Source organism: Brachionichthys hirsutus, unplaced genomic scaffold (genome assembly GCF_040956055.1).
Source record: "Brachionichthys hirsutus isolate HB-005 unplaced genomic scaffold, CSIRO-AGI_Bhir_v1 contig_207, whole genome shotgun sequence".
Taxonomy (NCBI): Eukaryota; Metazoa; Chordata; class Actinopteri; order Lophiiformes; family Brachionichthyidae; genus Brachionichthys; species Brachionichthys hirsutus.
In genome coordinates, this window is record NW_027180882.1 from 8,436 (window position 1) to 25,000 (window position 16,565).

General features: G+C 40.7%; 1 protein-coding gene across 1 annotated transcript; it reads right to left on the minus strand.

Moving 5' to 3' along the window:
- Positions 1 to 823: 823 nt before the first annotated feature.
- On the minus strand, positions 824 to 15,884 carry LOC137916847 (ATP-binding cassette sub-family C member 12-like; the record flags this gene model as incomplete). Its single annotated transcript, XM_068759812.1, has 23 exons — positions 824 to 916; positions 986 to 1,150; positions 1,844 to 1,957; positions 5,442 to 5,520; positions 5,622 to 5,781; positions 6,914 to 7,109; positions 7,261 to 7,350; positions 7,437 to 7,626; positions 7,830 to 7,967; positions 8,301 to 8,527; positions 8,806 to 8,982; positions 9,091 to 9,194; positions 9,291 to 9,383; positions 10,298 to 10,354; positions 10,683 to 10,773; positions 11,756 to 11,890; positions 12,167 to 12,370; positions 13,706 to 13,778; positions 14,554 to 14,678; positions 14,976 to 15,047; positions 15,133 to 15,363; positions 15,501 to 15,608; positions 15,736 to 15,884. Coding segments are annotated over 23 exons (3,071 nt in total), but the record flags the coding sequence as incomplete, so codon positions are not given.
- Positions 15,885 to 16,565: the final 681 nt, after the last annotated feature.

The window sequence follows — 16,565 nt, forward strand, 5'->3', positions numbered from 1 at the left end:
GTAGATCACACTATGTTTTGTTTTGTGAGGCGACCCATTCACCTCATCAGGGGGAATGTTAGATATTTTAGTAATGCATGCACGCTTACAATACATAGGCCACGCAACACTTTAAGCTGCTTTATCTCTAGACACTTTATCATATTTAAAACACAACACAGACAGTACAAGCATCCAGCCAGGCACTGGGGGCCTGTCTATCCTTGACAGATCACATACTTTGAGCTAGAAAAAGTCAGGATGAAGGTTAGCCCATCCGAGGAGGAGGGAGTAATCAACCACTATGAAGATCACCGCTATAGAACATTCGGGACTCTTCTATAGAGTTCTGCATCCATGTCTGTTGAAGAGTCCAAGCCCTGTCTTTCCTTACCAACTTTGTAATTACGGAAAACACTCAGTAAACTTGATTCGTTTTATAATCCTGACTCATTTTTGACTGTACACCTAATACGAGATAAAAGAACTGAGGGAAAATGGAAAATTCTAACATGTAGTGTCACTGGGCTTCAGTGGCTACCCTACAAGACTGTTTCAAATTCCATAAACATCGGTCAATAATCAACCAAAATATTGAAGAACAAATGTTGAAGCTCTATTGACTACAATGTTAATATTTCAAACTGAGCCAGAATCCAGGATCTCTTCTGGATCATCACCAGAATCATCTGTTCCTGGTAACATAGCTTAAAGGCAAATTAACGGACAGACACACAGACAGACTCCGACGATTACATAACCTCCACCTCGCCTCGGCGGAGGTAACTAGTGTCCCTCTTGCTATTAGTGCTGAGGAGCTGGCGTGTCACTGGGCTTCAGTGGCTCAGGTGTTCATAGTGTTAGCAGCAGCAAGGAGTGAATAGAAGTGAGAATCTGGTCTTTGTCTCAGCACGTCTGGACTGTCCACCTCTGCCACCTGTCAGGGAGAACATGTATTGTAAGTCTGGCTTCAGGATAAAAAATAAATAGTGATTCTGTTTGTTACCTCTCCACTGTCCATGACCAGAATGCGGTCTGAGTTTATCACAGTGTTGATGCGATGGGCGATGGTGAGCACGGTGCAGCCCTGGAAGGCTTCTTTGATGGTGCTTTGGATCAAGGTGTCTGTCTCCGCATCAATGGATGCTGTTGCCTCATCTAAAAGAATAATCTGTTGCACCACAGGAGAGAGAGTTTGTGCAGATGACAGCAGGAAAGGGGAAGAATTCATAAAGACTGATGACTGAGGATTATTTTTCACCTTCACAGAGTTAGTTCAAAATTCTTCATTATCTTAACCGCTTCATGTGAAAACCAGATCGCGGGATCTACCGGAGCCTATCCCAGCAGTCATTAAGTTTGAGAGCATAAAAGGTCCTCATTTTAAACAATGGAAGGTTTCAACTTCATTAAGTTATTTTTCAGCTCAAATCAATCCCGTTAATGATAATCAAATAAATCTATTTTAACTGCATGCATTTTCCCCCTAAATCATTGGAAATGGTCATATGCTGTATACTGGTAAAGACTTCAGCTTTGAAGTGATGACAGCAGAATCAAAGAAAAAAATGGAACATGGCTTTTTGGTTGAAGTGAAATTCTTCTCAAGAAAATACATTATTGGAGAACTATACCATGCGTTCACACGTGAAGGAAAAAAAAACATGAACGAAAGAATCTATTGTTAGAGAGATACATGGTTTGAGATGGTGCAGAGTCGAAAGGAGAAATTATGTGAGATATGGAACTAAATGAATAAAAATTACATGGAGTTTGAGTTTGTGTTGCAAGACAGGCATGTTCAGCAGCAGCAAAGTACCTATACAAACCAAATAATTCAGAGGGAACAGACACCTGCACAAACCTTGGAGTTGCGGAGCAGTGCTCTAGCCATACAAATCAGTTGTCTCTCTCCTACAGAGAAGTTTTCACCATTTTCAAGCACCAGAGCATCTAGTTGCCCGTCCAGTCTGGAGATCTGAGGAATGCAAAAAAAACCAGACCTTTTCTGTAATCCCGCTAACAGACAAACAGATGCTGTCAAAAACATAAACTCCTTGATGGAAGTAACAAATCTGTTTACATGCTCCGATGCAGAATTGACTCAGCTATAAGTCAACGCTCTATATCTAATATTAAATGCACAGTAGGCCAAAACACAAACACAATCTGGATCCGATCCGGATGGAATTCGGTCGTGAGATAGAGGTCCCCACCCTACATGACTGTCAAATTCCATAAATACCAGTCAATAATCAACTGAGGTATTTAGGAATAAAATTAGAAGCTCCATTGACTGCATTGTCAATGCTTTTTTCAAAGTGATCCAAAATCCAGGATCTCTTCTAGACAGTAATACCTCTTCTACAGTAATACCTCAACACACGAGCGTTACGAGATATGAGCCTGACTGCAAGGAATATTTTGCATTGAGATGCAAGCGTGAATTTGAGATGCGAGCGCTCCAAGCCTGCTTCACCCGTTCAGTAATTTTCGCTGTATTTGTGAATATTAGTTATAAGTAATGTGTCCAAAGAAAGAAAATGGTAAGGATGACAGTGAAAGAGAAAACTCACGAGGACGATGGAGACGAAGCTTGGATTTGTCTTCCTGATTGGTCCGATTACTTGTTTTGTGAACTCTGCCTGTTTCCTGGAACTTATCTATCTCCCTGCCCCTATCCTGTTTTGTTTTGCCTCTTAACATTCTATGCATGCCAAAATAAATGCCCTCGCGTGCCAGTCAAGACACACATGTCTTAGGTTGCCGACCCCTGCTGTATATCTAAAAATGGGATACAATTACTTCCATCCCAATTCCATCGCTCATACAAATCTCATCAAAATTCCTTTTTATGTAATTCTAACAGTAAAGCAGACGTATGCTGGCAAAGAAATAACCTCATTGAATTCCACACTTTGTCACTGTGACTCCAAGGCTTGAGCTGAATTGAGCACAAATTCACAGTTCTTGGGAAATGTATGTATAAAAAGTAGCAGATGCTAATTTGGTTTATATAAATGACCAAATACTTCCTCAGACTGTAAATGTACAGTACTGTTAGGTTAGGTTAGGTTAGGTATGTATTTATTTCAGGCAATGACAAAAGCACACAAAACAAAACAACCCGTGCCACATCGCACGAGCCACATTTAAACAATAAGTAATAAGCCAATTCAGCCTGAAAGGGAGTGGGAAGAAGAAAACTTATTTAATCCCACCCCCATTTCTCATAACATATAAACATAGTGAGCTCCTCTATTTCAAGCTCCAAATCATATTAACAACTATATACACTGCATGATTTCGAAAAATACAACAAAATATCGGATGAAACTAGCGAAATTACAAAATTATATATATATATATTATTTTTTTTCCATTATGGTGTTACCACAGGTAACATGACAGTTTAGACAGTCATGCCAACATTAATAATAAACAATACCAGCAATGGTAACAAACATATACCAACAATGGTAATGGAAACAATAAATACCTTCAAGACCCTCTGTTTGAATATTGCGAGTAAACCAGCTGTCTATATACTAGCTTAAATTGATGAATACCTTGACATCGCTTGTGGTGTGTATCCAGACTGTTCCAAAGTTTAACCCCACGTACAGACAAACAAAAACTTTTGAGTGTGGTTCGAACTTGAGGAAGTTTAAAAACTCCAAATCCTCTCAAATCATGAGCAGCTCTTCGAACAGTAAAAAAACGTTGCAGGTTAATGGGTAATAATTTGTTAAATGCCTTGAACAGAACTACCAGAGTGTTGTATTTCACAAGATCCATAAATTTAAGCAACTTTGACTGAAAAAATAAGTTATGAGTATGATCCCGAAATCCGACCTTGTGAATGATCCGTACTGCTCGTTTCTGTAATATGCATAATGGATTTGTTGTGTTCTGATAAGTATTCCCCCACACTTCAATGCAGTATGTAAAGTATGGAAGCACCAGTGTGCAATACAAGGTACGGAGAGCATTCATGTCTAGGTATGGTTTTACTTTGTTCATTATTGAGAGACTTTTGGAGATCTTAGTTTTTATATGTCCGACGTGAGGTTTCCATGACAATTTATTATCAATAATAACACCCAAAAATTTGATCTTATTTACCCTTTCAATTGGGATACCTTCAATAGTTATTTGCAGTTCTGAATCCATTTTTAGACGACTAAACATCATTACTTTAGTTTTATGAATATTTAAAGATAATTTATTTGTGTCCATCCACTTCTTTATTGCACTTAGTTCCTTGTTTACCGTATTTACAAGCTCTTTATAACTGTCACTACGATAGAATATATTTGTGTCATCCGCAAACAGGATGAGTTTTAATGTTTGAGATACATTAAAAATATCATTTATAAATATACTGAACAACTTTGGACCCAAAACCGACCCCTGGGGGACACCACACGCAATGTCAAGTGTATGAGACAAGCACTGCCCCATTCGCACATACTGCACCCTTCCTGTCAAATAACTTTTTAACCAGTCCCCAGCCACCCCTCTTATCCCATATTTATCCAGCTTATTGAGTAATAATGGGTGATTAATGGTGTCAAATGCTTTTTTTAGATCTATAAAGATACCAGTCGCATACTTTTTCAGCTCCATTGCAGTAGTGATTTCTTCAAGGGCCTCAACTATCGCCATAGAAGTCGATCTATTTGTTCGAAATCCATATTGACCTTCATTTATAATGTGATGTTTGTCAAGGAAGTTATCAAGCCGAGAGTTGAAGAGTTTCTCCAGAATTTTCGAGAATTGAGGCAACAAGGAAATCGGTCTATAATTATTAAAACAATGTTTGTTATCATTTTTGTATAGAGGGATAACTTTTGCAGTCTTCATTCCTTTCGGAAAACAACCGGACTGGAATGATAAATTACAGATGTGAGTGAAAGGCTTTACAATATTCAGAATAATTTTTTTGACCAACGTCATGCTGATATCATGACAGTCAGTGGACAGCTTACTCCTACACTTGTGGACAATGTTGATCACTTCCTGCTCAGTTATAGCTGAGAGGAAAAGAGACGATGGATTATGTTTAATTTTCAAATCATATTTATGTTGGCCTTGGTCTGGGATTTGAGCAGCTAATTCAGGGCCGATGTTTACAAAGAAATTGTTGAACTTATTTACAATGCTGCTTATATTCTGACACTTTTCACCATTTTCATCAGTAAAGAAATCCGGATATGTCGGTCTTGAGTAGCCTTGTTTAATTAAACTATTTAATGTTTCCCACGTTCTTTTTATGTTGTCTTTATTTTCCATATAATTTTCTTTTATAATACAGCTGCTTACTGGTTCTTATAATGTCTGTTAATTTATTCCTGTACTTCTTACTTCTTATATCTTTGTTCCATTTCAATTGTATTTACTTTAATAAATAATTTATAAGGAGTATTCTTCTTTTTGCAGGCATGTTAACATTAACGTACTGAGTCCTTCATGTATGTCTTGTCCAGTGCCTCCCAAATCTCCTCATCGGTGTAGTTACTGAAAGGGTCCAGGTTGTATCTATTGGCAAACACACACAGCAATATCACAGTAGCTTAAATATGTGACAAACAAACCAATTAAAACAGTACATGGATACATAAAGATGAGACATTATTTACCGGACAGTTCCAATGAAAAGCACAGGGTCCTGGGGGATGATAGACAACTTGCTACGGAGATCCGTCAGTCCAATGGACATAATCTCAACTCCGTCTATTAGGATGGTTCCTGCTGCCGGCTCCACCAACCTGAACAGAGCCACTCCTAATGAGGATTTCCCTACAAACACACAAATGGCCAGAATGGTTTACAAAGGTAGGGTTACTATTAGCACAATATTGTCATGGCTGTCAACAAAATAAGGTTGCTAAGATTTTTATTATGCATATGAGTATATGAGTACATGATAATGATATGTAATGATAATGACACTATGATCATGTCACACACGTCATACTGTGTAACAAGTTGGGCATCGGCCTGTAAAACGACTCTACAACCGATTGAAGCTGTTTATAAACAATCTCTAAAAGTGTTAGATAAAAAGCCAAATCGGTATCATCACTGTCATATATTAAAGAAACATGGGCGATTAAGCTGGGACAACACTGTTAAACACATCGATGCAATCTTGATTTATGAAATCTTCCATGGCAGAGCACCTCCATTACAAGAATGTGTCAAAGTAAACTCAAACACATCAACAAGAACGGGCTCTAGAGGTGTCTGTGTCATTCCATTTAGAAAAAGTGCCTTTGGTCGAGCCACTTTTTCTGTTCGTGCTTCTCACACTTGGAGTTCTATCCCAACCACGATACGTGAACTCCCGACTCTGACCTCTTTTTCCGAACAATTTAAAGCATGGCTATTGGAAGAGCAACATTGTAGCCACACCCATGCCGAAACTTATATATTTGTTTACCGTTGGCTAATTGTTGGGGTACAATCCGCAGTTTTTCTGATAATGTCAGGCTCCATGTTCCCTTTCACCTGACTGTCTCTTTCTAAAACAGAACATGGCGTGAAGACTCACAGGACTGCCAATCGCTTTCGTGACCTACCGTATTTTTGGGACCATAAGGCGCACTTAAAATCCTTTCATTTTCTAAAAAATCAACGATGCGCCTTATAACACGGTACGCCTTCTCTATTAATTCTGGTTTTGCTTACTGACCTCAAACCAATTTTATGTGGTACACGGCGCTCAAAAATCGGTCAAAATGTTTTAGTAAGACTTTGGTGAGCTACGAAGCCGCACTGCTTGATGGATTGTCGGAGCATTACGGCTCCTGTAATCAGGAGTCTCCCAGAGTAATACGTACCGGTACTGTGCTTCAAGGAGAACCATCATCTCGGCCCTGCAATCATTTTGATATCTAAATTAACTTGACATTTTTGTAAACTGCCTTACCAGAGCCTGTTCTTCCCACGATTCCCAGTTTCTCTCCAGCTTGGATGTGGAAATTCAGCTCATTCAGGACAATGGGTGAATTCTCCCTGTACCTCATGCTATAGCCCTGGAAGGTAATGGCTCCACTCTTTGGCCAGTCCTCTGGGATTTGAGCATCAGCTACCGGTATGTGTCTGGGGGCCTCAGACTTACAACCCTGGACACAATAATTAAGATCTTGTGTGAGTGAGTGGTCAAACAAAAACACAGCAGCATTTGTAGGAGGACCAATGTGGGTGGATATATCGGTGGTAGCAGCCAGAAAACCTATGCGATTTTTCTGAGGCAAAGAAGAGTAGAGTTCTCACTGTGATGTATTCCAGCAGCCGCTCCACCGAGTTGAACCTGGCCTCCACCTCGGTAGATTGCCTCAAAACATACTGAAGCATGCCTGTAAACTAGGCAACAAACAGGTGTATAAACACATGTTGGAGGTCTCCTCTTTCTAAAAATAAACTCATGTTCATCCATCTGCTTTGTTTACCTGTATGGTGTAGGACATGGCCAGGCCTTTCGAAGCTGGATTGATGACTTCATTATCGCTGAGTACTACAAACAGAGACACCACCAAACCTATAACTGCAGCCATGAAGTCGAGCCAGAAGGATAGCCAACGTGTTCCAGACTGAAACAATAAGTACTGGTTGGAGTTGATGTCATTCAGTGTCTTGAATCTACAACATGAAAAAGGATGGTGTTTACTCACATACTGCAGATAATAAAAGTTTCTACAATAAAGAACAGAATGTGAGAAACTGTAACTGAAAGATCATCCTCTGCATAAATGTACAACAGAAGGAAGATATTTTGTCATCATCAGCAAGCACATGAGGTTAGTAAAGAAAATTGATTAACATGAGGATCGCTGGCATCTTACTTTTCTATTTGGCTGTCTCTTATGTTGTAGGCATGGATGGTGCTGAGGCCCTGCAGGGTAGAGGTGCTGAGAGAGATGACGGGAGAACGACTGATGTTCTCCATCCTCTTCATCTGACGGATACTCCTCTGGAATATACTGCAGGGGAATCACAGGTAATATTCAGTACTGTATACTTCTTTAATATGTTGTTATATTCCTGTACATTAATGCTTGTCCTAAAATACTCATAAATGCAAGAATTGTATGACAATCTAAATCTTGCAAATTACATTCATGTCACTCGGCAAATTAATCATATGACATTTTTATGATCCCATTCTCCAACAATTCCTGTTTGGGACCTCTATTATATTTACTTCAAAAGGACAAATCTAATAGAATTTGAGCATTAGAGCATGTTATGTGGCAGAGAATATTGCACAATTCAACTAATAATTAAATAATTCAATTAATGGCTATCAAACTCACAAAAGAATGAGGGTGAAAAAGACTCCCAAAATAGCCACAACAACCAGCATGGGGGGGAAAACACTGGAGATAATGATAATGGTAAACATGACCATGAGACTAAAATTCAAGAAAGGGTCCATATGGAGGGGAAGCACAGTGTCCACTTCCTCCTGATCTTTGGAAAAGCGGTTGAGAATGCGTCCAACTGGTGTTGTGTCAAAGAAACTCATAGGACTGGACATAATCTGAGGGGAAAAAATTATTATTACTTTAATTATGCTTTTGTTTTTGTATTATTTACACTTTTATGTGTTATCTGTTGTTTAGATACACGTAGTTACATAATAATATAATTGTAGGTATACAAATGGGTATTTATCTGGTGCATAGGAACAGATTAACCTATTTTCCATTATTTCTTATCGGAAATATAGCTTCGGTTTCCGAACAAATCTGTTTTCAAACAGTGTAACGGAATGAGTTATGTTCGAGAACCGAGGTTCCACTGTATATAAAATGTTACCTTCTTGAATATGATGTTGTGCAGATGGCAGGCGGCACTCAAGGTGATTCCAGTATAAAAGAAGCATTTGATGATGGCAAGTGTCACCGTGGCAATAATCCCCACACCATAAATCATTTGGTAAAATCTCAGGCGTGGGTTGTCTAAGATGCTACCCGGATTTGTAGCATTTTTTAACTGGAAAATAAAATAAAATAAAAACATTTGATATTTACAAATACTGTGACCATGGAGTTTAATGTGTGTAAATGTATATGTGAGAGAAAGGGAAGATATGCTCCTCACCCCATCACCCTGCCCCAGCCAGAAACTGAGAAACCAGTTGCTGAAGGCTGTGGATCCAATCATCAGAATGAAGTTAATCATAACAAGGAAGATGATGAAGTAGCCTGAAGCAAAACAGTCACACCAAATACAGCTGGTTGGCCATGTGTCATTTGTATGCATTTATTCCAGTTCATACATGTGGACTGTCTGTATCAGACCTCCTGCTGCCTGGCAGTATCCGTGATAGATTCTCCAGGAGACGGTGCCTTCTTCAGAGGACTCCTTCCTCACCAGCTGATCATCACCAGCAGCTGAAAGCAAAGAAAATTATGAACTAGAATAATAGAAGGTCGGCAGACAAAAATACAAAATCAAAATGGCACTGCCATAGAGATTGCAACCACCGTATTGGTCAACCACTAAGCTCAGCATATGGAATGTCAAAAAAGTCAGACACACCCGACACAAATATCTTGTTGGGAGGGTACAGAAGCAGGTGACTACCCTAGTTATCAGATGTTTTCCCCCTCCCTCCCTTGTGTGTGTCCCAGGTGCAGGCAGTGGCTGTGGGATGGATTCTTTGATCAAATCAATCAGAAACTACCCTCAGCCTGGGAGCACTGCATGGAGTCTCCTCAAACATTGTTTATGATTGAGGTCCTCAGTTCACGCCGCATGCTTGAACTTTCAAGGCTTTCTATTCAGATCTGGGGTGTGATGACCAGCGGGTAGGCAAAGCAAGATAGCCAGAGCCTAGGAGCAACCCTGTGGTGTGTGGTAGCCCAGAATACTGCTTCTCAGAGTTTACATTGATTGAATATGCACCCAGTTCTCTCTCCAGTACGGCCATCGGGATGACACAATTTGATGTGCTCTCGGCTGTCTCCCCCCTTTGTTCAATGTTCAGGAGGGGGAGATCGCAGTCCCAGGAGGAGGAAAAAATCTCCAATGATCCAGGGGTCAATGTGGACTCAGTGGATGACAAAAATATAATTGACAATAAACTGGACTGGGCCAATGATAATTTGTATTTCTGACTTTGTTGAGTGAAGCACTGTTGCTGATATAATTTCCCTCCGGGATTATTAAAGTATTCTGATTCTGATTCTTTATATCAAACTGTCTGAGCCCAACCTTCTTTAAGAATTTGGATATACATCTGAAGTGGGTGACCCTGCACCAATATCTCATTCATACAAAAAAACAAACAAAGAAAAACACTTACATTTTTGGTCTGTTGTTTGGATTGTTCCATCATCCTTTTCTTCGGACATGTCAAATGCTGAAAGGAAGTGCACATAGTAAAGACAACTGTAAATAAATTGACAATAAAGATAGGAATTTTTGTATGTAGTAGTAGTATGTAGATTCAGATTCAGATTCAGACAACTTTATTTATCCCAAGGGGCAATTCAGTTTAAGCAGTCTACCAGACCATACAATACAAACATAATAAATAAATAAAATAAAATAAAATAAAAAATAAAAATATATATTGTGAGGGTCATGTGAATTTTTCTACAGCAAGGCATAATATATAATGGCATATATTCTGATTTAAATCATTATTACCAAACAATAATTGTTGTTGCTTTTTTGCCTTTCCATACCTGGGTTCACTGCACCACCAAATGTGGGATTTGCGAGCTCAACCTCTTCCAGCTCTTCATTTGCTTGGGGTGAATCTTCTTCTGCCTGAGTCTGTAAAAGATCAACAAAAGCAATGAGTCTGCATAAAAGCATCTGCTGAGCCTTTACTGCAGTTGATGATAAACCACTTACCGTAATTGCTGAACTATTATGCGCACCTGTGAAAAAGCCGCACCCACTGAATTAAAAAAAATATATATTTTGTACTAAAATAAGCCGCACATATTCGTAAGCCACAAGTGCAATCAGATCCGTAACTTCGGGATAAGGATTGGCTCTAGGGGCTGGGTCGGTCGGGCTGGGGTGCGAAGCGGGGCTGGGCTCGAGCCGCGGCTGGGGGAGCAGTCGCCCCGTCGCCCTCCCCTCTCCGCCCGTCGGAGGCTGCGCGGTGCGCGCGCCCGCCTGGCGGGGTGTCCCTGTCCCCCTTGCCCCCGTGCCCCCCATCCTCCGTCCGCGGGAGCGTGGTGCGGCAGGGGTGGGGACGCACGGGAGGTCGAGGGGGTGGGTTCCTTCCCCGCTACGCGGCGCGTCCGACGCCGCGTAGCGGATGGCGGACAGGCGGCGGGGACCGGGTACGGCGGTCCGGCGGCGGCGACTCTGGACGAGCGCCGGGCGCTTCTCGCGGATCTCCCCAGCTACGCGCAAGCGGGGCTTTCCCTCCGGGCGGGCGGGCGTTAATTTTGTAACGAAAATAAATAGGCTTTAACGAAACACGGCTCGTAACGAAAGTGGGAAAATATACGTAAATTTGCCGCGTCGCTGCATAAACCGCAAGGTTCAAAATATTGGAAAAAAGTAGCGGCTTGTACACCGGGAATTACGGTACTACCTTTTCAGAATATATGGTCCTGTTTCTACAAATAAAATGTAGGTACAGTAGCTATTATTATTAGTAGCTAACTATTTATTTGTTTTTTGTGCTTATAAAACAAGAAAGGTGAAAGGGATTTACATCTAGTAAGGAAATAAAATAATATACATTGTGAGAATAGCAGGGCTACATCCGAGGTCTGAACTGTAAGTGCTGTTTTACTTTTGACTGTTCCAGCTGGTAGTTGCTGATGAGCTGAGCGTAGCGTCCATTGGCTTCCATCAGGGCATTGTGGTCTCCATCCTCGAGCACTTCTCCATCCTCCAGGACCAAAATGCCATCACAGAACTCCAGATACTGACACACATTAGGACGACCTCATCAATGAAACCATCCCAGCCTCGTGGCCAGAGGTGTGAAGAAAAACATTTGTAGCAGCCCGACATTACTTTGTGCTGTGGTTTACTTTACTTTGGACAATTCCACCATACAATATCATTTGTTCTAAAATTCATTTTAAATTATGTGTATCATTATGAGAACCTTATGAGTTTACGCATTTCATAAAAGGTTTCAGGCTCAGTGAAAAGTTGCTGAGGAAAAGATGTTTTCTGATGAAGTGCATCTTCTCACCTGCAGCTGGTGTGTAACCAGTATAATTGATTTTCCCTGCAGCTCCTTCTTTATACATTCCTCGAAAATGTGTTTTCCTACATGAGCATCGACAGCAGATAGTGGATCATCAAGGAGGAAGATGTCTTTATTGGAATACACAGCTCTGGCCAGGCTGATCCTCTGCTTCTGCCCCCCTGATAGATTCAGCCCTCGCTCTCCAATCTGCCAACAAAACAGCAGAAAACTACAAAAACACTGGCTACAGATTCTGTATTATAAAATGCCATTTTTACTTTCTGAAATGTCTAGCAATGCAGATACTAAATGATTGGAAATGGGATTCGAATTATTATAATGAGGGTTTTTAAAGTTACTTTTTCTCTTTTGTTTGATAGTGACGGTGCGGGCCTCTCTCCTCAGCCTGGTAACGCAGGCGAGGTCACATCGAGCAGAGGCCTCGGGAACGTGGATTATTACTCCAGAGTTTTTCGTCACGACGCAACGCCTGAAAACAACAGCTGCAACCTCATTTTATGATTTATTGGAGAAGCATGGCTTAGGAAGCAGGCTTAGGAAGCTCTGAGGTCATTCTGATAGGAGATTGTAATACCAATGTCCTTCGGAAAGACACTCCCACTTTCAAAGCCTTCAGCAGCTTCTGTAATTTGCATAACTTTACCCAGCTGATTCAGCAATTTACAAGGGTAAACCCCACTTCTTGAAACATCATAGATCTAATCCTGGCATCGGACAAATCTAGAATCAAACAGTGGGGAGTGCAATTTAAGTGATCACAATATGATCTTCTGCACTCGTAGAATTCATAGACCTGCAGTTCAATGTCACACCACAATCAACTGCAGAACTATGAAACTACGCAATGTGGTTAACAAAAGGATCAAAAATGCCAAAATTAATTTCTTAAATGAGAACATTGAGGCAAACAAAAGCAACCCACAAAAACTGTGGGAGGCCCTAAAACAATTAGGCTTCAGCAATAGACTCCAAACAAAAACCAATAATTTCTGCATTAATTCAAGTGGTTCACTCCAGACCAAATAGTTTTAACAGCTTTTTCACCACTATTGCCACCCTGTTGGTCAGCAACCCCCCCTCCACATTCAGGTCTGTATGGTTCTGACTACATCCAAACTCACTACGAGAATCCAGGTGCTAAAAAGGACACTTTCTCTTTCATTCGTTCTTGAGTGTGCTCCTTCTGGGGATTCCCTCATTCTATTGGGGGACTTCAATGCTCATGTTGGCAATGACAGTGAGTCCTGGAGGGGCGTGATAAGGGTGTCCATATGTGCACTTGGCACCAGGACACACTAGGTTGCAGTTTGATGATCTATTTTATAGTCGTATCGGCGAACTTGCGGCCGCATGTCTTGGACACTCGGGCGAAGAGATGGACGGAGATGTCAACCGATCATCACCTGGTGGTGAGTCAACTCCGAGGTTTGTAAATGCCTGATTTAATTGCAGTTTTCGGGTGGCGGTTGTGACACGACTTTGATGGGTGCAGTGCGGCGGAGTCATCAGTAGAGGCCCTACCTCAGTTTTATCACCATATGGGAGTATTTTAAGGTCAGGTCTGAGGCTGCAGACACCGAGAACTCTGTCATATCTGTGAAGTAAATCAAAACAATATATTATCTGAAGCTTCAAATCTTAAAAGGTCATTTTAAAAACATAATATTTTATGCAGATTATTTTATGGGAAGAAACAACAAAATTGGAATGTACCATTTCAGATTAATATTAATGGAAAAAAGACAAGATATTTTGACAATTCTGAGCATAAAATTTGTTACATTTCATACTTAATATCTTATTAAATCTATGTGCGTAGTTAGTGCACAAGTCTCTGATCTCCGAGAGCAGTCTCGCCATGGTGGCGCTATCCTTGTCGTCCTTCTTGACCTGTTTAAATAAATTGTCCTTCTCCTCCTGTTTGAGTATAATTAATCTTACATTTTCATAATTCTTCATTTACTTCAGGCACCATGCTCGCAACATGCCTACATTGATTCATTGACCTGAAGTGACTCGTCAAAATACTGTTCATTGTTAGGCAGCTGCACCGCTTGCTAATTAGGCAGACAAACAGGATTTCCCAGTGATAGCTCTGTTAGATAACACAATGGCTTTTGCCCTTGTTTGATAACCGTGCCAGATGCAAACTCACAAGGATAAGAGGAACGTTTGTCATGTGACATGATCACAGAAAATATGACTCATGCCTTGTATGAACAGTCAACTAACACTAACCTTAACCCTTGTTTATACAGTAAAACATCACATAACCTGCCCTGTTTTTAAATATGGCACCTATTGTTTCCACATGCAAATTAATCTGTAGAGTACAGAAAACAAAGGTGTCAGAGTTCATTAATAATTACCTGTCCTGGTCAAAGGGTTGCTCCATTAGGATGTTTTCCTGGACAGTTCCATGGAATATCCAGGCTTGCTGGGAAACGTAAGCGAATGTCCCATTAGTTGTAAGGGAGCCCTGCAGAAGGTACATCTATAAAATAGATCACAGTGTGTCATACACAAGCAGTTAAATGTAAAACAGAATGACACTCTAGCACTTCTAGAGCTATCTATATTAATTTCAAACTGAATGGCAATCAATAAAGTACTTAAACAGCATAAAAATATATAAACACACCTGGGGTGAAAATATAACCTGCTTGGTAAAGAAAAGTGAGGATTATCATTTTGAGTAAGATGAGAGTAGTGGACAATTAAATACAAAACATTCAAAGGCAATAAGAATGCCACATGTATAAGATGGTAAAAGAGACTGAATAGAGTTAACCTGCTCCAAAATGCTGGATATCAATGATGTCTTTCCACTCCCCACGTTCCCACAGACACCAAGCAAGCAGCCCTTGATAAGGAAATAACACACAGAGTAACTTTAACTTTACCACAGTCTCAAAAACACATTTTCCCACATCATTCTGGAATCGTACCTTTGGCAGTGTGAATGAGATGTTTCTCAGAGACGACAGAGTTGCAGAGTTCTCAGTTTGGGACATTTCATCTCCTTCGTGCGCATCCACCCCATTGGCTAAGCTGGGTGGGGAGTCCAGCATACTCTCTGGTTTGGTCCAGGAAAATGTTGCATTTTCCATGACAATGGCTAAGTCACTGTCTTTATCCTGTCTCAGGTAGGATTCTGGATTCTGGATTAGCAATAATTTCTAAACACAGCCACAGAAAATATTTCATCTTAAACACATTGTTTTCCATATTTTTTGAAACAGCTTGTGACTGCAGCTGAAATCCACAACAGTGCTAAATCTAATGATCGCTGCATTTAGAGCTCTGAGCAGTTTACCCTCAGCCTTTTTATTGATACAGCAGCTTCAGCCATGGACTTCACAGACATGGGCATTTGAACCAAGCAGAACCGTATAGCATTGAAGATGACGATGGTGGTAAAGGCCTGGTAATCACAAAGAACACCGCCGCAATACTGATTAGTTCTTAAGTTTAAGTTTGATATTCATATCGACTGTGAGCAAGTTGTCAAATCCATTGAAGTGTATTCAATGGACTGCGTTGGTACTCACATCAGTCGTGTTGAGATCAAACTTTAACAGTGTGTGTACTAGGAAGGTGGCAACTGTGGCAAGTACCGGGATGATGCTGGTGATGCTAACATTCATATTCTGCATGTAACTGACCATTTCCATTTCTCTCATCTCATGTTTCCTTATATCTACAAGAAAGACAAAAATCAGGGTTTTGGAGACGGCGCTCTATGGTATTAGTATTTCAGGTAAATCTATTGATCATCGATACACAGTGCAAACACGTTTTAGATCATGACAATGCAATTATAACAGAGGGATAGTTGCTTGCTTAAAAGCACATAGACTATATGTATATATCAGGGTTATTATAGTTAACGAAAACTAACGAAAAAACAAAAACTAGAATTGAAAAAACATTTTCGTTAACTAGAACTAAATAAAAACTAGAATTAAAAGAGAGAACGAAAACGAACTAAAACGGTATTGTCCGTTCACAAAACTAACTAAAACGAATAAAAATTAAAGACACTAATCCCTTCGTTTTCGTTTTTATCGATTTTAAAATCGATTTATTTTGCTCGAGGAGTTTTACGTGGCTCTGTCCGGCTGTTCCCGTCACTGCTCGTTGAGAATCGGGTTGGTGACGTCACTAGCGACGGAAGCCGGCAGGAAGTGCCGAGCGCTCCAGCCCCATGTGGGATGTGTTTATTACGACGGAGAGAAACAAGAAAGCTAACTGCGATTAGCCCCCCCGTAAGAGAAGCAGCCCCCCGGCTAGCAGTTAGCACCGCGACGGAGACAACAATAAGGGACTGCGTTTAACCTGCACCGACTGGAGCCCCCCCCCACACACACTGGGGGGGGGG